The 24,620-nt window shown below is 43.3% G+C and overlaps 1 protein-coding gene across 2 annotated transcripts; it reads left to right on the forward strand.

Annotated features, from left to right (window-relative positions):
• Positions 1-618: 618 nt before the first annotated feature.
• On the forward strand, positions 619-24,620 carry NAAA (N-acylethanolamine acid amidase). 2 transcript variants are annotated; one of them, XM_025993020.2, is made up of 11 exons: positions 619-858; positions 1,371-1,535; positions 4,786-4,912; positions 8,178-8,268; positions 12,436-12,512; positions 17,358-17,530; positions 17,680-17,742; positions 18,522-18,588; positions 19,003-19,031; positions 23,231-23,308; positions 23,951-24,620. In XM_025993020.2, exons 1-10 carry the CDS (start codon positions 662-664, stop codon positions 23,304-23,306), a joined length of 1,065 nt encoding a protein of 354 aa, XP_025848805.2. In that variant the 5' UTR covers positions 619-661; the 3' UTR covers positions 23,307-23,308; positions 23,951-24,620. The 2 variants fall into 2 exon arrangements, with proteins under 2 accessions (XP_025848805.2, XP_072601547.1); XM_072745446.1 differs by lacking the exon at positions 1,371-1,535 and having other exon boundaries at positions 620-858.

Genomic DNA, 24,620 nt, shown 5'->3' on the forward strand with positions numbered 1-24,620 from the left:
ATATTTTGTGGTCTTGTAAGCCAGATACCACCACTAAAGCTGTATTGTATTTATTAGAAGCAAATCATTAAGTATAGCCCATAGTCTCAGAGAAGAAATAGGCTCCACCATTGCACGAGAATGAAGGTGGAGTTTGGATTCTGCAGCCTGGCTCAGGAGGCCAGCGCAGGCCCACAGTGGTGTGACATCCGGCAAATTACTGAACCTCTCCAGGCCTCGCATTTTGCCCATAAGGAAAACGGAGATGAGTTACTTGCACCTGTCTTTGGCTTGTTTTGATGGTTAAATGTGAAAGACTCAGCAAAAACATTTGGCACATAAATGTCAACTCTTAAGCTTTTTTTTTTTTTTAACTGAAAAGACATAGGAATGTTGAACAGAAAATAATTCTTGTAAAATCCAGATAAAGGCTTTAAAGACAAGCAAATGAGGCGGAAAAGGAGAGCGGCGAGGCGGGAGCGGCGGGCGAGGCCGGCAGCTCCCGCGCCCCGCGGGGCAGAGCCGCGGCGGGACTCGCGGGCGCGGGGCGGTGTGCACCGCCGTCCGGCGTCTGTGCCCCGCGGGCTCCGCCCCCAGCGCCCCGCCCCGCCCCGCCCCCCGCGGCTCCCCCTCCGCCTGCGCGTGCCCGGGCGCTCCGGCCGCAGCCCGCGGAGCCCGAGCCATGCGAGCCGCGGGGCCGGGGGCGCGCTCGGGGCGGGCGCTGCTGCTGCTGTGGGCCGGGGTGTGGGCCGCCGCGTCGCCCCCAGCCCCGCCGCTCTTCAACGTGAGCCTGGACGCGGCGCCGGAGCTGCGCTGGCTGCCCGTGCTGCGGCGCTTCGACCTGGACGCCCTGCGCACCGCCATGGCGCACATCCTCGGGTGAGCGCGGGCGCCGCGGGACGCCCCTGCGGCCCGTGGGCACCTGCCCCCGCGCCCCCGCCACCGGCCCGCGCCCGGCCCCGGCCCCGGCCCCGGCCCCGGCCCCGGCCCCGGCCCGCAGCTCAGGCGCGCAGGGCGGCGGCGACCGGAACTGGCCTTCGTCCCCCTCGGGAAGCGTCGGGCTGAGGGTGGCGGGAGCGGCCCTGCCCCAGCCCTCCGGGTGAGGGGCGCAGGACGGCAGCGCAGGGCGCCCTCTTGCAGGCCTGCCGCGCCCCGAGTCCCGCCCCTCTGGGGACCACGCTCGCCCGCTCTGCCCCCGCCTCCGAGTTTCCTGCGTCCCTCCGGGATGCTGCGAGCTGGGTGATGCGGGCCCTGGGCCGACGGCCCTCTAGGAAGCGGAGGGGCCTAGCACCCCCAGGATAGGAGCCCTAGGAACCCCCACCCATGCGTCGTCGCACCCCTCAACCCCCGATGGTCCCGGGTCCAGCTTCCTCGTGGTCCTTCGTTTCCAGAAATAAGGTCCCCCGGTGGGTCCACGCGTTGATGGGAAAGGCGGTGGGGGAGCTGGCGCGCCTCCTGCCCCCGCCCTTCACCGACGAGATCCGTGGCATGTGCCAAGTCCTGGACTACAGCCTGGCCGACTGCCTGCTGCTCAACCTGGCTTACGAGTCCACCGCGTGAGTGTCCGCGCTAGCGGGGATTACCTGGGAGCGACCAGGGACTCCTGCCACACCGGGGTAGGACGAGACATATTTCCAGTGTAATAAAAACAGGTTGGTGATTGGGCTGCCCGGAAGCCTCCGGTGCTTCCTCTTTGCCTCTCTGGGTAAATCTGAGCAGCAGACCTTGGGCCTCGAGAAGGAAAGCAGCTTCTCTGACCTCAACATTGACCTTCCCTCTACCCAGAGTCCTTCTTTCTCCCTCCACCAATCCAGGTAGTATCCCACTTTCCAAACGCTACTCAGCATGTACTTTAACAGAAAGTTTTAAGAACTAACCCCACTCTGTAGTTAACCCAGGGACCCTGCATTGCATCCTTATAATGCATAGGGTCATCCCAGCACTCATTTGTACCCCCTACATTTATTCCATGTTTTTCACGGCCAGAGGTCCTGACTTCTCTTTCAAGCCTATACCCTTTCAAAGCCTATACCCTCCAGGGTTGAGCCAGTACTTGGTAGGCAGAGTGGGCATGATAAAAGGGGGCACAGAAGTGAAAGCACTGAAGAATGTGTGGTTGATCCCAGGCACAGGGCAGGGGGAGTCTTAAGTCTTATTGGCTCAGTAGTAGGTCCCAGAAGTAAGACAGGTTTGACCTGGCCTCTGCCTTCAGGACTTACTGTTTTGCCACCAGACCAGCCTTATCTAACAACATACGTAATAGCTTTTGGTTGCTAAAAGATGATTGGGGAGGGGAGGGGGAGAGAAGGTTCTTGGAATAAGGCAACTTGAAAGCCCACTGGTATCTTCCCTGAACCCCTAGGCAAAATAGGCTAAGAAACACTGAGTGTCTACCACTTTAGGGAAGTATTTAAAGACCCAGATAAGACACAAACTTGTTAAATTAACATGCTTTTCAGTTGAAGGAAGTTAATTCTGCTATTCCTCATCTCCTACCCCCATCTTTTTCTTCTTCTGACATGTGGCTTTCTCAATTAAAAAAAAAAAAAGTTTTCACTTCCACCTTTTTTTTTTGTTGGAGTCTATGTATTCAAGCAGATTGAAGCCAAAGGTCTAATAAAAATATTCTAAAATTCGGATTTGATATGTATTGAATTGCTTGACAATAAAAAGCACCGTCAGACTCTATTAGGATCAACAAAGGAAATGTTCTGTTCACATATCTGATGTAAGGCTTTTTGAATCAGAATAATCCTACCTATCCTTTATTGAGCCTATTGGGTGCCAGGCACTGGAGATGATAGTATTACCTGTTGTGTAGAAACCAAGCTTCAGAAGGGAAAAACTTGCTGAAAGTCAGGTGCCCGGTGAGTGGTCAGACGTTGCTAAACGTTCCTGTGTCTCCGGTGTACTGCAGCACCTCCCCTAAAGCCCACAGCTCCCCTCTTCTTCCCTGTGCTTATTGACTACCTCACATTTAAATATTCAGGTTACAGGGCACCTGGGTGGCTCCATCAGTTGGGTGTCTTGCTCTTGATCACAGCTCAGGTGATCACAGGGTTGTCAAGTCAGGCCCCACATTGGGCTCCAGGCTGGGCATGCAGCCTACTTAAAAACAAAACAAAAAGCTTGGCTTGACATAGAAATATTGTCGTCTTGCCAGTTTTGAAAAATCCTCAGATTCCACAAACTTTGCTTTAGCCACTTCCAGTGTTTTATCAGCTTCCTCTTTGATATCAACTCTTGGAAGACCAGAAATCTTGGAAAAAATAAAAAACCAAACTTCCTTTTTTAAACCACAAAAAAATAGATAACATTTATTTTCTCTTATTATGAAAATAATCTGTAGTCATTATAGAAAATTAGAAATGCAGAAAAGTATAAAGAAAATTAATCACAATCTTGTTACTGAGAAATGACCAACAGTGCAGAGCAACGATCAGGGTACTTCTCTCAATTTTGTTTGTGTGGATATACATATCTTTTCCTAAATTGGACTTGCTGTGTGTATTTTTCTACAAGGCATTATATATTCTCAGAAGAAATGGACACTTAGATTATCTTAACAAGCCTCTCCCACTTTTCCTCAAAATACTTTTTTCCAGCTGAGAGTTTCTCTCTCTCTCTCTCTCCCTCCCTCCCCCTCCCTCTTTTTAAAGATTTTTTTCTATTTATTTGAGGAAGAGAGAGAGAGAGAATGAGCAGGGGGAGGAACAGAAGGAGAGGAAGAAGCAGATTCCCTGCTGAATTGGAAGCCTGATGCAGGGCTCCATCCCAGGACCCCGAGATCATGACCTCAGCTGAAGGCAGATGCTTCACTGACTGAGCCACCCAGGTGCCCAGCTGGGAGTTATTAAAGGATCCTTTTCTCTTATTAACTCTTTGCAGGGAGCCCTGAGAGGGACAGGGTAAGTGCCAGGCCCCTAAAGAGACAAAATGAGACATTTGTGGGACAGAATGGTTTGGTGCCATTGTATGTGCTCTGAGAAATTCATAGAGGAAAAGTGAGTTTGAACTAGCTTTGAGTGGTGTGTTAAATAGACTACATACTGCCAAACTGAGGCATAAGCAAAGCTCAGAGATCTAGCTGAGCCCAGAATGAGTCAGTTTCAGATTTAAATTTAGGATGAAATTCTCTTTCAGTAGGTGTTCAATGCCAGGTGTGCTGAGGGCAACGGTCTAATAATACCGAATGAACACATGAGTTTGTGTCCAGTTGTGCTTTTCTTTTTAAAGATTTTATTTATTTATTTATTATTTTATTCATTTATTCTTGAGAGATAACAGAGAGAGAGGCAGAGACATAGGCAGAGGGAGGAGCAGGCTCCCTGCAGGGAGCCTGATCAAGACTCAATCCCAGGACCAGGGATCATGACCTGAGCCAAAGACAAATGCTCAACCACTGAGCCACCCAGGTGCCTTTTCATCTTGAATTGTGAATCCATATTCTTGGACAAGGATCACCTATCATACGTACCCATTATAAGGAGAAGACTTATTTTACTTTAAGGCTTTATTTCTTTTCTTTTTTTTTAAGATTTTTATTTATTTATTCATAGAGACACACACACAGAGAGAGAGAGAGAGAGAGAGGCAGAGACACAGGCAGAGGGAGAAGCAGGCTCCATGCAGGGAGCCCGACGTGGGGCTCGATCCTAGGCCTCCAGGATCACACCCCAGGCTGCAGGCGGTGCTAAACTGCTGCGCCACATGGGCTGCCCAAGGCTTTATTTCTTAAATGAAAAACTCATTTCCCTTTTTCTTACGTTTCTCATTCATTCATATTGTACTTTTCTCTTCTCTCAGATTCTGCACCAGTATCGTGGCTCAAGACTCCAGAGGCCACATTTACCATGGCCGGAATCTGGATTATCCTTTTGAAAATTTCTTGAACAAGCTGACCGTGGATGTGCAATTCATAAAGAATGGGAAGGTATAGTTGTACACTATAAGATTCAGAAATCAGAGAGACTTGCTAACCAAAGTTAGCAATCACTAGGATGGCCTGCTGCTTAAGTGTGTTATCACTTTAAGGTACGGAAAACATCAACTCCTGAAAACACAAAACTGCAAGAGAGGTTTATGTCCATTTTGCTCATAGAAAGAAGGGTCATTTATTATTATGGAATATCTACTTAGAGAAAGCAATTAATTTTCCTTAGGGAACTCTCAGTCACCCACTTATCCTGGTGGGTCAGCTCTTTCTCTGCTTTCCCATATTGAGACTGCTTCTGGAATAGGGCGGGGCTGCATGGTGGAATGACTAGAAATGGCCAGCTTTAAAGTCTGACAGTCCTGGGTTTGAATTCTGCTTCTGTCACTTACTTCCTGCAAGAATGTGGGAAATTATTCACATTTTGCAGGTGACAGCTCAGGTTAATCATTACTTTATAGAGGTAGCTAGACAGGTTACATGAAGTAATCTATGCAAAGCATATGGCAGTGCTTGATAAATTAATAAATAGTCCTTCATTCTATAAGTATGATTGACCTAAAGCACTCTCTTAAGTATGATCTTTAAAAAATTATATTGAGATCATTTTACTTTCATCATAAAAATGTAACCTAATATGTACTATTTTCATATTTCTGTGTAAGCATCTGGAGAGACAGCTTTAATCGATGTTCATTGAATACACAAAGCATGTTATTGCCATGAAACAGCATGCTAAAGCCAGATTTTGGCTTTGGGGGACACTTTAAGGATAAGGACTATATTTCATATGTTCTTTGCATTTAGGGGCTGAGCCACAAATGCTGCAAACTCATTTATTCAATACTTACTTGGTCATCTGGTTTTACAGAAACAACTTTTTCTCATAAAAAATTAAAACTATGCAGAAATACTTAAGGCAAAAGTTTCTCATTTTCTCATTTCATTCCTTTACTTCTCCACTGTTAACAATTTGGTTTATAGCTGAAGAATTATTTAAAAAATGGTTTTAAATGGTAACAACAATAGAATATCCATGCGTGCTATGTTCTAACGGAAATCTGCTGAAATGTTAGCAATTCTTACTGGATGATGGGACAGTAATCCTTTTCACTGGCTGCTTTGTGCTTTCCTCCATTATCTACAATAAAGCAAAAATTCTTCTAAGTTGACAAAGGAATAAATGCAATAAGAATAAATTATTTCAACAGTTCTCTCTAGAACTCGCCCTGTTACTGCTTTATTTGTCCCTGTGTGTCCTGGAGTGGCCCTGAGAAATAGCCTGCTGGTGTGGCTTGACTCTTAGTACTTAAGTTATTACCAAATCCAGCAGTGTACGCTTGAATAGTGTCTCTCTGCTGAGGGCTCATGGCCAAGACTGTTTTTGCTAAATTAGGAAGAAGTTATCCACAACATAATTAATCTCTTATTCTTGAATATTGTACATAATTTTTAAAGTATTTTTACATACCGTTCCTCATTAGATCCTCACCATGGCCTTCCAAGCGGGCGCAAATCAACATTTTCATCCTCATTTTCCAGATGAGAGGTGGAGGCCTGACACAGACCACCACAAAACCAGGCCTTTGGCCTCTTACTGGCTTTCTTCCCCCCCAAACTCAGACTTCGGTGGTGATTCAGAGCTTCCTGCTGCAGCTAAGGGTTTATGTTAACTGACCTGGCAGAGACAACTGGAAAGTGCAGACATTTAGAAATAAAGACAGTTTTTCAGAGCTGCAAGATAAAAGAGCTTGTAACTTATACCCCAGAATTATCTATAATCATGTAGTATAAAATATCTTGGAAACTACAATGTGATTTTGATTTCCAAACTTTAATTTGCTCCGCCTTTCAAGAGTGACCCTAAAATGAGCGTCAGTGTATCATGTGAACAAAATGACAGTATAATTACTTTTTTTTCTTCATATAATTACATTTTGTAAAGGCTTTGGCAGCAACGTAGTATTATGCCCATTTTACTGCTGTGAATGGAAATGGGGAGAATTCACTGGAAGCCCTCAATGAGCCAGGAAAATGTCATTTATAAAACTAAGGCCACTACGTTTTTTTCTTTGTAGTTTAGCCACCTTAAATTATTTTTACAACCCAATGAGGTAGAAAAAAATGATTAAAATGATTACAGATGTAATGTATAGCTTTCTAAGGAAAAATATTAGCCCAGGTCTGTTTGTTTCTGAAAATAAAAAATGTTGGTTAACCTTTATTGAACAGGCATTATTCTAAGTATCTCTTTAAAAATGAAATCTGGTATCTGCAGTAACTGCTAGAGTGTGATTGGAGCTCATTATCGTTACCTTAATTTAAAGTGGAAGTGATCCCTATAACTCATGGGATAACCATGAGGGTTACATAAGAGATACATTTAATATTTAAATATGGGGACGCCTGGGTAGCCACCCACACCTTTGGGTCAGGGTGTGATCCAGAGCTCCAGCCTGCTTCTCCCTCTGCCTGTGTCTCTGCCTATCTCTGTCTCTCATGAATAAATAAATAAAATCTATTTTTTAAATAAATAAATATAAAATTTAAATATGATTATGACTGCCAAACAATCCTCACTTCCTCTTATCTCACAGAACTTATAAGATGCATGACCTTTATCTCTTACAATCAAGTCAACACAAGTTTTTAGTCAGAGCCCATTTGCTATTTTTCGGATAGAGTTTCTCAATCTTTCGGGGCATGATCCCCTTTGATGAAGCCTATGATCCTTTCTCAGAATGTTTTGTAACACATAAAATGTATAGATTACAAAAAAACCCAGTTATGTTGGAATTCAATATTACACTTTTTCTCAACACAATCAGTAAATCTTAGCCATGTATCTAATAACTACCGTAGTTTCAGGGTAGTGATAAGTTAAGAATGGCATTTCAGGATACATAATTATACCATGTCAAGATAAGTATGATACCATTATATATGTGAAGGTATCTGCTATGTCTGTGGTGGCAGAGTCATAGGCACTGCTATGATTACAGGATTTATTGTGTGCATCTGTTACTGAAGAAGTGAAGTTTTAGTTAGAAATGAGTGAAAATAAAGATGTGCCTTTTTTCCCATTCAAGATCACCGACCCACTGACTTCTATTAATGGAACCTCCAGGTTAAACCTTTCAGAAGATTTTAAGAGTTTTTATTATGTTGGAACTTATAAGAAAAAATTCCACGAGTGGGACAAAACAGATGATTTCAATGTATATTTGGTGGGAATGGCAAAATGATACCTATCTCTTGATTTCAGGTCGCCTTCACAGGAACCACGTTTGTTGGCTATGTAGGATTATGGACTGGTCAGAGTCCATACAAGTTTACAGTTTCTGGCGATGAACGAGGTAATCAAAACAAATTCCTGAGCATTTTTAGCCATATTTCTGGTCAGTTCTATCCAGGTACTTCATTTGCTCCCCCAACTGAACATACAGATGAATACCTCCCTGTGTAGCAGGGACTTCCAGTCTAGTCGGAGGTCATGATAAGGAGTTTGGATTTTAAGTGTAATGAAAGCCTGAGGAGGATTTTAGACCAGGAAGTGAACAGATCTGATTTATATATATATATATATTTTTTTTTAAGGATTTAATTCATCTATTGGAGAGAAAGAGAGATAGAGAGAGAGCATAAGCAAGGGGAACAGCAGGCAGGGAGAGGCAGAAGCAGACTCTCCGTCCAGCAGGGAGCTGGATGTGGGCTTGATCCCAGGACCCTGGGATCATGACTTGAGCCCAAGGCAGGTGCTTAACCAACTGAGCCACTCAGGCACCCCCTGATTTATATTTTTAGTTATGAATTTGGCTGCTATTTAGAAATTGGGTCGTGTTGGGGTATCATGGAAGCAGAAGACTGTTAGGAGGCTATCACAGCAGTGTAGAGGTTCATGATGGCATTGTACAGGCAACAGCTGTAAAGTACTTTATAGTGTACTGTGGACTTAGTTCTGAGTTTTCTCACTAGACTTTCACAACGGTCCTGTCAGGCAGGGCTGATAGTGTTAACCTCACTCTGATGGAAGAAGCTGAGGCTGGGAGCTGAAGTGACAGCTGGCAGCTGGGAGAGGTGGTTCTCAAACTGATCTCCTGATCCTGGCCCAGTTGCTCTGTTGGTTATACTACTCCACTGCCATTTCCAGAGCTCAGGGAATATCAGTCAGTTCCATGGTGTGGTAGGAAACCCGAAAGTCCACAGATCCTTGTCTCTGTCCTCAGGAACTTGCAGCTGAGCTAAGGAGAAAGACAAAGTTTAGTGTTGGTCATCAGATGAACGCTTGATTGACTTCACGTTGTTTCCTTTGGTTAGGTCTGTTCTTATCATTTACGTAAGGCTTTAACAGGAGGATGCTGGCTGAGTATAGATCAGTGTCCAGTAATCAGTTCTTTATCCTAATGGATTTCTTCAGCATTTTCTCAAAAGTCAGCTGTGGATGAGACTGAATCTCTTTTTTAAAGATTTATTTATTTTAGAGAGCAAACAGAGGAGGGGCAGAGGGAGAAAGAATCCTCCAGCAGAGGATTCCGCTGACTGAGGAACAGTACATGGGGCTCAATCCCACCAGCCTGAGATCATGACCTGAGCTGAAATCAAGAGTCAGATGCCAAATCAGCTGAGACACCCAAGCTCCCTGTTGTGAGACTGATTCTCAACCAATGGTACTCAAACCACAGCATGACAGTTACTGAGGTTTTACACAGAATGTCTGTAAACAAGTGTATATGTAAAAGCTGGACTTTGTGGGCTTTAAGTCATTTTGTGACTTAAATTGTTTAACAAACTGATTACTAGAACCTAAGATATAAACAGTTTAAATATAACAGAGTTGGGGCGCCTGGGTGGCTCAGTTGTTTAAGCTCTGATTCTTGATTTTGGCTCAGGTCATGATCTTGGGGTTGGGAGATGGAACTCTGCATGAGGGTCTGTGCTCAGTGGGGTGTCTGCTTGAGATTCTCTCCCCCTCCCTCAGCCCCTCTCCTTGCTTGTGTGCACACACTTTCTCTCTAAAATAAATACATAAAATTTAAAAATCCTTAAAAATAATTGAGTTTTTCTGTGACAGTTTGAATACTGACAAACTGCCCCCCCCTTTTTTTTTAAAGAGAGGGAAAGGAGATGAATAACGGAAGAGAGAGAGAGAGAGAAGCTTAAGTAGGCTCCTTGCCCAGCATGGAGCCCAATGTGAGGCTTGATCTCAGGACACTGAGATCATGACCTGAGCCAGAATCAAGAGTCAGATGCTTAACTTCTCAAACTGATATTTTTTTTTAAAAATATTTATTTATTTATTTATTTATTTATTTATTTATTTATTTATTTATTTGAGAGACTAAGCACACAGAGGAAGAGGGAAAAGCAGGCTCCCCACTGAGCAGGGAGCCTAATGTGGGGCTCCATCCCAGGACCCTGGGATCATGACCTGAGCCAAAGGCAGATGTTTAATTGACTGAGCCACCCAGGCACCCCTCAAGCTACTTTAATACTTATTTTATCCTTATATTAATGAAAACCAATTATATTGTAGTCTGCTAAGATGAAGTTAAAATGCCTGAATAATAAGGTAACATGTCTGGGTTGAGATAAGATATTCAATTAAGTTTCTGGACCTTATGGAGAATGCCTACAAGGCCTCTGACTCCCCTGGGAAAAGGTAGGGATATGAGGGGGATCAACAAATTGCATACAGTTTGGGGAGGCTTAACAAACACCTGGCAGGTAAGGTCTCAGACTCGGGAGCCAGCCTGCCTGGTTCCAGTGTTGGTGCTGTCCCTTGCTAGCGTGGCGACCACACCCGAGGTACGTGGAAAGCAGGGAATGACGATGGCTGCCGTGAGGATGAAGCAGTTCATGGATGTGGAGCAGAGCAGTGCCATGGAGCACTTGCTGTCGTTGTCACATCTCCAGGCCCGACCTCTAAGCCCCACGTTGGAGCCCCAGCCGCCTTCTCCACCTCTCCACTTTGATGGCTGCTAGGTGTCTCACATTTTGCATGCTTAAGCAGGTCTCTTGCTTTTTTCTTTCCCCTTTTCTTGCCCTCACTCTGCCTCTACCCACACCTGTTACTCTCCTGGGTTTCCGTGTCTCAGGATATGGCACCCCTTTCTACTGCACTGATTGTACCAGGAGAATTTTTTGACTCCTCATTCCCTGGACCTTAGTTCTGCCACCAAAACCCGGCTGTCCCTGACCATCCTGTCCACCTCCACTGCTCGGCTAGTTGCTGTCACACCTACACTGCTATAGTTGTGGCTCATCTGGTCTCACCCTCCAATAATTCTTTCTCTTCTTTTTTTTTTTTTTTAAGATTTTATTTATTTATTCTTGAGAGAGAGAGAGAGAGAGAGAGTCAGAGACATAGGCAGAGAGAGAAGCAGGCTCCATGCTGGGAGCCTGACATGGGACTTGATCCTGGTCCAGGATCAAGCCCCAGGCCGAAGGCAGGCGCTAAACTGCTGAGCCACCCGGGCTGCCCTCTTTCTCTTCTCAGCAGCTAGTATGATCAGGTTGTTCCCCTGTTTAAAACCTGCATTGAATTTCCATTTCCCTTAAAACAAATCCAGATTCCTGACTCTGACCTGAGAACGTTCTGTGGCCGCCTCCTACACCTCATTTTATGCCTGTCTCCTCCTCATTCCACTGGCACCACTGTCTCTTTTTCTGACATCTACCAAGTTTGTCCCTGCCTTAGGGCCCTGCCAACCAATGCCTTCTGTCTGGGATATTCTGACCATCTTAGCTCAAATGTCTATAACTCATAGAGGCTATCCTTAACATTTCTCTCAAAAAGACAAAAATGTCATCACTTGCAATTGTATCATCCTGCTTTATTTTCTTTATGATAGTTATCAAAATCTTATTTGCTTAATGGCACACTAATTTCTCCTTTTTGCTGTTAAATTCCAAGGATCTGGACCAAATCACAATATGGCACATAGTCGATGCTCAGTGCTTATGTCTTGGATGAATATATTTCTTTGGAGATAAATCCCCAACAAAGATTTTTTTAAGATATTAAAAAATAATTTTGGAGAATGACTGTAAACTCATATTTTAAAAAAAAATGTGAGCTCAAATCAAATTTAAAGTTCTGAAAGACACATTCTCTTAGTCTTCCTACTCCTTATTGAGCCACTTCTGTTGATAGCTACATAATTCTGTTTAGCCTGGGATGATTAATAGAATTGTTTACTTTCACATAATTATCATTGCTTCTAGGAACAAAAGATATATATATATATATATATTATTACAGAACATTCTTGCATACACATGCAGAATATTTCAGAATATTTCCCAATCCCTAGAAATTTGTATATATATAAATTATATGTTTCTATGGGTGCCATGAAATTTAAGCTTTATCTTTGAAAGCAGTAAACTCACTCTTCATCCACCAACTTTCCTCTCCCATCATTTTGTACCATGGGGAAGAAATAAGATATAAGGAACTTTAAAATGTGGCACTTGGGCAAGAATTCATATATATTCTTATTGTTTCTCCCTCAACACGGCAGACAAAGGCTGGTGGTGGGAGAATGTGATCGCTGCCCTTTTTCAGAGACACTATCCGATCAGCTGGCTTATCCGTACTGTGAGTACTTTTACTGTTGAGCCCCCCACACCCTGACTTCATCTTCTCTGTGCTCCTGTTGTAATGCTTCCTTTCATTTAAAAATGTTATTTTTCATGTAAGAAGCTCCTAAAAAGGATAAGCATCTACGCGTTTGCTAAATGCATATCAACCTTCATGATAATAAGTATCAAAGATAAACAGAGCTGGAAAGGAGTTAAACAGTTATAAATTTACAGTCATAAAATAAGTTGTGGGCATATAGTGTTCAGCATGGTGATTTTAAGAGTAGATCTTAAAAGTTCTCATGCAGAAAAAAAATTGTAATTATGTATGGTGACAGATATTAACCAGACTTGCTGCAGTGAGCATTTTGCAACATATGCAAATATTGGACCATTACATTGTATGCCTGAAACTAGCATAATGTTATATGTCCGTCATACCTCAATAAAAAGAAATAAGTGGTGGGGACAGATTTTAATCAGTAGTATACTATTGTAGTAGGGAAGAGTGTCCAGTGTGAACAGAACTCAACTTTGATTTGTACAAAGGCAACCAGGTGTTTTAAATGGAGAATGAGAGAGGGGTGCCTGGGTGGCTCACTGGTTGAGCATCTGCCTTTGGCCCAGGGTGTGATCCCCTGGTCCTGGGATCAAGTCCTGCATCGGGTTCCCCACAGGGAGCCTGCTTCTCCCTCTGCCTGTGTCTCTGCCTCTCTCTGTGTGTCTCTCATGAATAAGTAAATAAAATCTTTTTAAAAATGGGGGAGGAATGAGGGAATACAGAGGAGTGTCAATAGGCTCTCAGTGGAGTTGGAGAAGTTAAAAATTACAAAAAGTGAAAAAGAGGGATTGTCCGTGTAAAACCTGTCTGGGATTGCTAACGTGCTTATCAAAATTAGCCTCCTACCCTCCTGCAGACACTGGAAAACAGAGGCCCTATCTTTAAGTGTTAGCTGGAACAAACAGTAAATTCTTTGGGCAGCCTTATTTTCTCAGACAGGCACTGGAAGAGGGGTGATGGTAACCCAAGGGGTAGAACCTTGAGGTGTGAGAACTGTTTATTCAAGTGCTTAATAGGCCCAAGTTAAGGCCTTATCAAGAAAAGGCCTCAGAAGACCCTAGCCTAAGTATGGTCAAGGAGAAAATCTTTGTTACAGACCACAGTTTTAGCCTATAGTGTTATCTTTTTTTTTTCAATATTTTATTTAAATAATTTTTAAAAATTTATTTATTTTTATTTAAATTCAATTTGTCAACGTATAGTATAACACCCAGTGCTCATTCCATCAACTGCCCTCCTCATTGCCCATCACCCAGCTACCCTGTCCCCCCACCACCCACCCACCTTTCCTTCCATAACCCTTTGTTTCCCAGAGTTAGGAGTCTCTCATGGTTTGTCTCCCTCTCTAATTTTTCCCCACTCAGTTTCCCCCTCCTTCCTTTATAGTCCCTTTCACTATTTCTTATATTCCCCATATGAGTGAAACCATGTAATGATTGTCCTTCTCCCACTGACTTATTTCACTCAGCATAATACCCTCCAGTTCCATCCACGTTGAAGCAAATGGTGCGTATACATCGTTTCTAATGGCTGAGTAATATTCCATTGTATATATAGACCACATCTTCTTTATCCATTTTTCTGTCAAGGACATTGTAGCTCCTTCCACAGTGTGGCTATTGTAGACATTAGCCTATAGCCTTATCTTGATAACTGATTGAGATAAGATATAACAGTAGGCTTTTCTGCAGATAAAAATGTACCCTCCTTTTAGAATCACCATTTGCAAATGTTGAAATTAGCAAAACAAAGACATGAGAAAGTAATTCTGCACAGAACAAAAAGTTTGCTTTACACGACCTATTAGAGAGTTCCAGACCACATACATGTAAACTGTAATTTGACCACATTTGGTGCAAGGCCCTTCTTGGTCTTGCTCTAAATGATCTTAGTCCCTCTGGACTTAAAATTATTCTAAACTTTTTGCCTGGGAATTTCCTAAAGCTGTTGACAAACTATGTAGCCTTCATGCATTTTTCAGATGACCTCTAAAACTTTTCATCATAAGATTTTTTTTTAAGATTTTATTTATTTATTCATGAGAGACACATTGAGAGAGAGAGAGAGGCGGAGACACAGGCAGAGGGAGAAGCAGGCTCCATGCAGGGAGCTCGATGTGGGACTCAATCCCGGGTCTCCAGGATCACGCCCTGGGCCGAAGGCAGGTGCCAAACCGCTGAGCCACCAGGGATCCCTTATCATAAGATTTTAAAGCTGCAAAAAATCCAGTGTGTTGCAAATATGGCCATTTAAAAATAAAATTTAAATCTATCAAGGGGAACCTACACGCCAGAATGATTTTTAAATGTTTTAGATATAACTTACATGCCATGACACGCACAGATCTTAAGAATGTAGTTCAATGCATCTGGACACTTGTACACGCTCATTTATTCATCTGTGTAAGCACTGATGAAACAAGATACAGGGATCCCTGGGTGGCGCAGTGGTTTGGCGCCTGCCTTTGGCCCAGGGCGCGATCCTGGAGACCTGGGATCGAGTCCCACGTCGGGCTCCCGGTGCATGGAGCCTGCTTCTCCCTCTGCCTGTGTCTCTGCCTCTCTCTCTCCCTCTCTCTGTGACTATCATAAATAAATAAAAATAAAAAAAATAAAAAAATAAAAAAAAAAAAGAAACAAGATACAGAAGAAATGTCCCAAGTCCCTGGACATTTCCCTCCTGTTCCCTTGTAGCCAAATTCTCACCTCCTCTCATACTCTCCTCCAGGGAATCCACTCTGTGACTTCTGTCACCACAGATGAGTTTGCCTGTTTTAGAATACATCTAAAGGAAATCCTAGAGTACAGACTCTTTCTTTCACTCTGCCTTATGCTTTTCAGATTCACCCATGTTGTTTGTACCACTCACTCGTTCGTTTTCATTATGGAAGAATATTCCATTGTATGAATATGCCACAATTTATTCATTTTCCTGTTGATAGATATTGTGTTGTTTGCAGTCTTGGGCCATTATGAATAAGCCTGCTGTAGAAATTCTTGTACAAGGCTTTTGGTAAACATGTATGTCTATTTCAGCTGAGCAAGGGCTTAAGAGTGGAATTGCTGGGTCATAAGGTAGGTGTACCTTTAGTGGAGGTGTAATGCCATGCAATTCCCATACCATACCATTCATCCATTTAAAGTATATAACTTCGGGGCATCCCGGGTGGCTCAGCGGTTTAGCGCCGCCTTGGGCCCAAGGCCTGATCCTGGAGACCTGGGATCGAGTCCCACGTCAGGCTCCCTGCGTGGAGCCTGCTTCTCCCTCACCTGTGTCTCTACCTCTCTCTCTGTGTGTGTGTGTCTTTCATGAATAAATAAATAAAATCTTTAAAAAAAAATAAAGTATATAACTTCCTGGTTTTCAGTATAGTCAGAGTTGTGCAGCCATCTCTACAATCAATTTTAGAACATTTTCATTTCCCTAAAAAGAAATCCTATGCCCATTAGCCGTCACTGCCCACTTCCATCACTTCCTGAGCCAGACAGATAAACTGCATGTCTCACCCTGACTCTGCCAACTGAATGAAGTAAGTCACCACTGCCTTCAGTGTCTCTTACATCATTTGGCTTTCTTCTCAGAATTCTGTTAGAGGAAACGGATTGTTTGATCGCTGTTGCAGGATGGTATAGATGACATAAAATGATGTTCCATCACTCCTGTTGCCTCACTTTATAATTTTGCTGAGTGCAGAACAAACCAATTTGATTCTAAATACCTCACTCCTGACAGTAATATGTATATGTGAGGGAAAAGTCCGCAGAGTCCTGCCATGGGTTGATGGTTTATGGTGCTGACTGATGGCACTTTTGCAGACACTAGTATTTTGAATTGTTCTTTTGTTAGAATTTACTCCCATCGTTGGCACTGTGCCTCGGCAGTATTCAGGATGGGTGAGCAGAAAACCAACTTTCCAAAAGCAGTGAAGAGTGATTTTGAAGATGCAGGTGGAAAGGGCAGGCTCTTCCACAGGACGTTCTTGAGCAAATCAGCTTGAGCAAGGAGCACCTATGGAAGCTGAAGAAATGGAAAGTGGTCCCCTTAACTAGACCTTTGGGAGTCTTCATGAACCCTTGAGGGTGTCTGAACACTCTGCTCCCTGCTCTGATGTAGCATGCTGTCTTTCATCTCTAAGCCTTTGCCAAACTATTCCATTGAGCTAGAACTGTCTTACCCTCCTCCCCTGTGCCCAATACCCCCACTCTCACCAGCCTGACTTCCCTTTGTCCCTTTGGCTCAGCTTATGTGATACCTCCCTGGGATGCTTCCCTGATGCCCTGGGTGAGGGTGGCTCCCCTGCTATGGCTTTTATAGCAACTGCTTCCACTATTTGGACACCTCTTACATTGTGTCACCACTTCCTGTCATTCTTGGAAGTCTAGAGTAAACAGGGTCAGGTCAGTCAGATTCACTGCTCTGTCCCAACACCAGCATAGAGCCTAGCACGTATTAGTTATTCAGAAAGTACCAGTTGAAAGAATAAATACATGAGGAAATGTGCAGAATCTTTTATGAAGGTGACCTGCCTAGAAAGCAAATGGCCCATATTTGGTGAACCAGGCCTAGAACTTGTCAGTAGTTCTTTCCTCTTGTGAGAAAAATCCCTCTGCTGTCAGCTCCCCCACTGAGGTTCCTTCCATCTCAGGAGCCCTGATGACAGGAGGATGAGGTCAGAGCAGTTTAAGAAGGTAGCCATGGCTTCATGTATCAGGAGAATGTGTTTTGAACCATCTGTCCATCCATTGATGTGAGTAACTGCCATGAGTGATGATGCTAATGCAGCTTTGTCTTCTTGTTCAGACCCTGAGTGAGTCGGAAAACTTTGAAGCAGCTGTTTATAAATTGGCCAAGACTCCCCTTATTGCTGATGTTTATTATATTGTTGGTGGTACGTCCCCCCGGGAGGGAGTGGTCATCACGAGGAACAGAAATGGCCCAGCAGACATTTGGCCTCTAGATCCTTTAAATGGAGCGTGAGTAGAATTAAAACTCTGGTCACTTTGTATCAATAATATTTTTTACCTGGTAAAACTAGAAGTTTGGTTTTGTTTTTATGTATTTTTCTTCTTTAGGTATGGGCCAAATGACCTTGGGTAAGACAAGATGATATGCTCTTTTGTAGGTGGTTCCGAGTTGAGACAAATTATGATCACTGGAAGCCAGCACCTAAGAAAGATGACCGAAGGTAGGCCTCTATACACTTCCTGGTTCACAGTGTTTTCTTGGGGTCAGGAAAATGTGCCATTTTTATGACAAGAACTGGAGAGGACTACAGGTGCTACCCCCTCTCAGAAAATGTACCTGGGCCCCTCACCAACATCTTGGTTAGAATGGGAGGGTGAAGTGTATAGTGGAGAGTGTGGGGGAGGTCTTCTTGGCAGTTGGTTGGATGTTGGAGGGTAAGGTTGGCCCTGGCCTCAGGATCAGGAGCCCTATATCCCACCGCTAGCTCTGCTAATGACTCACTTGGTGGCCTCTTGAGCCTCTGTTTACTCAGCTATAGAAGGAAAGGTTAGAACAAGATTCATGGTTTTCTATGTAAGAGTTTTTTGGAAGGAAAACATTTCCAAACAAACAAACAAACAAACAATTAGAGGCTTTCCTTGACCTTTCTTATTTTGAACATTTTATAATTATAAGTCCCTGCATCCCCAAACAGCAGGTAGTTAGGTATTTCCCCTTGGCTTTACTGCCCATGTGTTTGGTGGCAACCGTTTAATTTTGTAGCAATACGTTTTCACCTTCCCAGCTTCCTGGAGCAGATGGTGCCCGTTGGCCTGACTGTTGAATTCGTTTTACCACAGTGGTCTGAGACTGGAAAAGAAGCGTGTTTGGGGGCCAGAATCTGCTTCGGTGAAAGGGAGATAATACAGCTGGGCCTTGTATTGAGGCTCCCAGTATGAGAGCGGGTGGCATTTAGGGTTTCATGATGTGCCAAGTAACCTTTGTCCTTTCTCCTTCCAGGACGCCTGCCATCAAAGCCCTTAATGCAACAGGCCAGGCAAACCTCAGCCTGGAGACACTGTTCCAGGTAACTCCCGGTGCCATGATGTCTGGCTTCTACCCAGGGTGTTTCATGTCTTTGTTAATAGTGCTTTTAAAAAAAAAAAATCTCCTCTGAAATCAGGCAAATGTGGTAAAGCAAAGTGTTGGGGTTAGACTTTCACCTGGTTGAAAACCTGTCTAAGAAGTCTGATGACATGTTGTGAACTTGTTTCAGTATAGGTTAAAGCATCCTTCCTCACCCAAGTTTTTCTGCATGTTAAAAAAAAGACACAGTTAAATATATGTTCATTTATTAAAAGGAGAAAAGATTCAAAAGTTTGCAACTCTGTCACCCCAAGACACACTAGAATGTTAGGTGGTTTTATTCTTCCTACAGATACTCTACATGTATTCCTTCTACCTTTTAATAGTCTTTGTAATATGATTTTTTCCTATGCAGGTTTTGTCAGTGTTTCCGGTTTATAACAAGTAAGTGACATGCTAAACACATCTGTTCATACATGGTCCCAGACTGGGGGACTCACTCTCCTACTCTTCGGCTTAGCAGAGTTCTGGGGGCCTCTTCAGGTCAGGCTTTCAAGGTGCTGTGGGTACAGCAGTGAACCGAACAAATCCCTGCTCTCATGGGATTAGCATTCCACTGGTTGGGAGTGGGGAGGAGGAGACGTAGGGCAGATAAACAAATATAAGTCAGGTGAGAGGTCCATGAAGAAAAACAGAAGGAGGAGGGCAGTGATTTATTCATCCTAAATCAGTCTGGTATTGGCACTGCCTGCCCTGGTTATGAGCGCCTTAATTTCACTCTGTTAGAACTAAACTTTAGACACCATTGGCTTCTCTTTAACTTCCTGGGACTTTCTGCTGCCACCCTACTTGGAAATTATTGTTTCTTTCTTAGCCTGTGCCCTGGATAGTAGCATTCTGTGAGCAGTGCTTCATAGCTCTACAGCCCAGGGTTTTACCCATGTGGTCTTCTGACGTGAACCCCTGGGCCGTAGCTACTCCTGTCACATTAATTAAGCCTGAGAGGCAGCCACAGCACTTGTACAGGAAACTCTGAAGGTCCTCTGTCACCATAAAAGCCAAGCTGACTAGACCAACAGCATGCTCTTCATTGTCCTACTTCATTGCCTTATCTGCACCTTGGACCAGCTCTGTAGGGGTGCAGACACCTTCTTTTGCTTAGTGAGGTGGGGTTTAATTTAATAAAATGAAAGAGAAAGCATCTGGAGGTCAAAACACTTTTATCTCCTCCTTTTACTTCAGTAAATTTCCAAACCCAGCATTTCCTACCTTCTTATCATTCTTACATCTGCTTTCTCCAAAGCAAGAATATCAAAATGGACCTTTTCAGGAAATAGTATAATACAGACAAAACCTGTCAAGCGATTTTTAGTTTTAAATACACAGTTGATTTTTTTTCTTTGAAATGACCCTCTCTTACACAAACACAAAACATTTTTCCTGATGGCCTGTGGAATAACTTTAGTATACAGGTACTTTAAGATTCCTTGGCGGTTATGACATTTACAAAACTGGTGTGTGTGTGTGTGTGTGTGTGTGTGTGTGTTTAAGATTTAATTTATTTGAGAGAGAAAGAGAACAAGAGCAGGGAGAAGGGCAGAGGGAGAAGCAGACACCCCACTGAGCAGGGAGCTGGATGCCGGGCTCCATCCCAGGACTCTGGAATCACAACCTGATGCTTAACCTACTGAGCCACCCAGGTGCCCCAAAACTGGTGGTGTTCTTTTCATTTTATACCATAATAGGAATATATCTTCCAATGGTCCTTTTGAAAGCTTTTTCTGTAAGTGTGGCCTGATAAAAAGATTAACATTAAAAAATTCATTCTATAAACAATATTCTAAAAGCCAGTACAGGAAAACAAATGAGGCAGTACTTAGCCACTCAAACAAATGAGCTGCTTGGGTAACAAATGATACCCAGTATTATGCTAGTAAGCTAGCTCTTTGGTTGGGGGCAGGTGGGATCCGGGGCAGGGGCGACACAAAACACAAAACAGAGACCCTCCTTGAGTTGTAGCATTTATTGACTTCCATGATGTAAATACTTCTGCCTGGCCTATTTCAAGCTTGTGATTGGCTTCTAAACTTTCTTTAACAGTTAGCTCTCACGAGCCTGTAGGAGCCAGGTCCACCATACAATTGACTGTATCCTTTCCGATAGGGCACAATTTTGCCCTTCTAATATTCATTTTAAAAATAAGAGTGTTCTCTTTTATGTGTTCTTACAGTTTTTAAAATAATTATATAAATGATGACTATGTCTTTTTAAAAATTAGTATTCAAATAAAATAGTTGTTTACATAGTTTTAAAGATTTTATTTGAGAAAGAGAAAGCACAAGCAGGGAGAAGGGGCAGAGGGAGACTCCCTACTGAGCTGGAGATTCCAGAACCCTAAGATCATGAGTTGAGCCAGGACTCTGAGATTATGACCTCAGCTGAAGACAGATGCTTAACTGACTGAGGCACCCAGGTGCCCCAATAGTTGTCATATTTTTTAAAAGAATGCTTTTAAAAGCAAGGCCCATGCTGTGAACAGCCCTTATAATTTTAAATAGGTATACCATTTAAAATTGGTATACCAATAGCCAATTGAAATATATTGTATAATTGAGTTAAGCATTCTCCAGTTGTTAATTTTTCCTCTATTAAGAATCTGAAATAAACATATTAGTACATCCCTTTCTACTCCCCACTTTTGGGTTATTTTCCCTGGCTGAATTCCCAGAAGTAGGGTTACTGAGTTAAAGGCTATGAATGTTTAAATGGCATATGAATGTTTTGTTGAAATAGAACTGTTAGAAATTATAGTTAACCAAGTAATATTTTTCTCTGTTGTGTAACTGAAAACCCAAGAGGAACTGTATTTTTTTTTTTTAAGATTTGTTTATTAGAGAGTGCAGGAGTAGTGGTAGGGTGAGGAGGCAGAGAGAGAGAGAGAGAGAGAGAGAGAGATTGAGAGGAAGCGGACTCCTAGCTGAGTGGGGCTGGATCACAGAACCCTGAGATCTTGACCTGAGCACCACCAAGAATTCAATGTCCACTGACTGAGCCACCCCAAATAACTGCATTTAAAGGATAAACACCACTAAGCCAGAATTAACACAGATCTCTGACTCTCAGGCCTTTTGCTTGTAATGATTCCTGGTAACTAAGGCTGTTCACTGTGCAAAGTTAACAGAAAGAAAGCTCAACAGGTAGGACACCTGGGTGGCTCAGTGTTGAGCATCTGCCTTTCACCCAGTGCGGGATCCTGGAATCAGGGATCCAGTCCCACATCGGGCTCCCTGCGGGGAGCCAGCTTTCCCCTCTGCCTTTGTCTCCGCCTGTCTCTCTCTGTGCCTCTCATGAATAAATAAGTAAAATCTTAAAAAAAAAAAAAAAAAAAAAAAAAAAAAAAAAAAAAGCTCTATGCTGCCCCCTTGTGCTGTGCCGTAAGATTACACTCACCTGCAATTGAACATTCTCTGAAGTGGCTGCAAGCAGAGAAAATATTAAAATAACAATGGAGAATAGAATTATGACCAAAGTAAATAAGTAGCTGAAGTCCTCATTCAGGGAACCTCCATTGCCCTTGGACAGTCTCTGCATGCACTCATAATGCTGACTTCAGCCAGGTGTACAGTTTGGGCCACTAATTCTTCCTATTCCTGAACAACCCAGCTCCAGAAGCTTTGATCATGCATCCCAGCTAGTGTCCAGGACAAGAGGTAGATGGAGTGAGGAAAAGGGGTTTGAGTGTGTGTGCATACATGTACGTGTGATCATGTTCAGGTTTCTTGCTATGCAGTATGTTGAATAAATTACATTGTGCTTTTCATCTTTAGATCTGAGTGAACAGGCCCCCTGACTTCAACCCTGAGCTTTCGAGGCTCCACTTTGGCCTTCCTCTAACCCTCCCTTGATATAAATGATATAACCCTCCCTGGACCAGGAGCATTTGCCCAGTGAATCTGGCCCAAGTACAGAGCCTCGAGAGCTCCAAGCTATTTCCAGGGCCTGTGTGGTCCACGGTCCTCTGTGGTGTTCTCCCAATGGCAGTGGGTAGCCACCGTGGACATCCCATGCCTGGTGGGTGGCCAAGGAATGACTTCTTCCTGGAGTTGTGCTTGAAGCCTCGATGCAAAGTCTGAGGTGTCCACACACATGCCACTTGTGGTGTAGGGCAGAGCAAGGGGTGAGGGCCGATGGCTGGCTCTCCCTCATTGCCATGGTGTGAAATTCTGAGGAGTCTGAGAATTTTCAATTTGAACCTAGCCTTCCACACGGTTGTCAAAATAATGCTGTGATCACTTGAATTATAAGTTTTAAATATTCTGACATGGGGATCCCTGGGTGGCACAGCGGTTTAGCACCTGCCTTTGACCCAGGGCATGATCCTGAAGACCTGGGATCGAATCCCACGTCGGGCTCCCAGTGCATGGAGCCTGCTTCTCCCTCTGCCTGTGTCTCTGCCTCTCTCTCTCTCTGTGTGTGACTATCATAAATAAATAAAAAAAATTAAATATTCTGACATATCCAGGCTTCTATTTGTATTGTTTTCCTGGGTCCCAAGGGTGAGGGAAGGGCTTGGTATTTTTTCCTCCTCTTTGGAATATTAGAGACAATCATGTGTATATAAAAATTCCTCTCATGGTTTACAGCTACACAGTATATACTACAGTGATGACTGCTGCCAGCCCAGAGAAGTACATGACTCGGATCAGAAACCTGGGTTAAAAGTAAGTAAGCAGAGGAGTGGATTCAACCATGTGTGAAAGTTTTGCTAGTTTGTTGTTTGTTGATTTGGGGACATCTGTGGGTGTGTGCTGGTATTGCTCATAGAAGATGGTAACATCTCTAACATTTATACATACAGAATATTTTTTGACAGACATCTGGCAAATGGTTGTTGTTTGTGTCAGGTGAATGTCACTGTTAGATATTTATTTTCAATTTGTTGGTAGGAGAGCTAATCTTCTCATGCCCTGTGCCCTTTGTCCTTTATTCAAACCTATTTTCAGGGCAAAGCGTTATCTCTTCACTGACACAGAGGGGGAAATATCTGGGGAGACTTGCATGTCCTCAGAATTATAGTGAGACAAGCCCAGCACCTTTGCAACCTAAGAAGATGACAGATAGTGAAGGCAAAGGACACCTGCAGAATTTATCTCAGGCATTGCTGAGCCCATCAGTGAGTGGGAAGACATGAAGAAAAAGCAGGTGTCCTTTTTGCTGTGCCTGAAACCAAACCTAGGCAGTTTTCCCTATTGCCGGGGTCTTCTGGAGCTTGTAAACCTGGCCCAGTGTTTTGGGCATTTGCGTCATGGCAGTGTTATAAATCAGTGTTTGAATTAAGTACATTTATTTTTCTTCCCTTACAGATGATGTCTTAAAAATGAGATTTTTGAAGAGCTAGCTGTACTTTAAAAAAACAAAACAGAGTGAGAGAATTGTATTATTTTAGGAATAATACGGAATCATTCTCGTTAAGCTTCCAGTCTTGTGAAGTGGGAAGCAGAATCACTTTGCAGCTTGGGTAGGTAAAGTGGATTATAGGCACGCCTCACATTGGCTTCCATTTGTCGCTTGCCTTGACCCTCTCTAAGCTTTGTCTGTCCTGACTTGCACAACTCAACGAGGTCAACTCAGAGGGCGAGCCTCTTCTCACCACAACATGTACCAATGGTGTCATACGTCAGCCTCTGAAGAAATGAGCTGGCAAGACCTCTGTTTATTATGAAGTGCTTCTGGAAGAGCCTGAGAGAAAGGGTTCTTCTAAAAGAAAATGGAGACCTGTAGTTTGAGTGGAGCCTGTTTGAGTGTGTTGTTAGTCTGAGCGTTGATCACGTGTTTCCGTGGGATTCTCATTTTGCATAATGAGTCTAGTGTTGCTTTATAAAAACTGATAGGCCTCCTTTTTCTAAATAGCTACTTTCTTATCACTTTTTGAAAGCAATATGAAATCAAATTATTTCTGATTGTCACTTTTCATTAGTTAATAAAATGTTGAAAGAGTTATGGCAAGGAGAATAAAAATTTTTTTCCAAGACA

This window comes from Vulpes vulpes, unplaced genomic scaffold, assembly GCF_048418805.1.
Source record: "Vulpes vulpes isolate BD-2025 unplaced genomic scaffold, VulVul3 u000000899, whole genome shotgun sequence".
NCBI lineage: Eukaryota > Metazoa > Chordata > Mammalia > Carnivora > Canidae > Vulpes > Vulpes vulpes.

What these genes read in the sequence shown, in the direction of transcription:
- NAAA (XM_025993020.2), top strand. Translation starts at nt 662, where the DNA reads ATGCGAGCCGCGGGGCCGGGGGCGCGCTCGGGGCGGGCGCTGCTGCTG. An exon ending in AGTTTCTGGCGATGAACGAG is followed by an intron (nt 8,269 to 12,435) that starts GTAATCAAAACA and finishes TCAACACGGCAG; the next exon opens with ACAAAGGCTGGTGGTGGGAG. An exon ending in GCCTGGAGACACTGTTCCAG is followed by an intron (nt 18,589 to 19,002) that starts GTAACTCCCGGT and finishes TTTCCTATGCAG; the next exon opens with GTTTTGTCAGTGTTTCCGGT.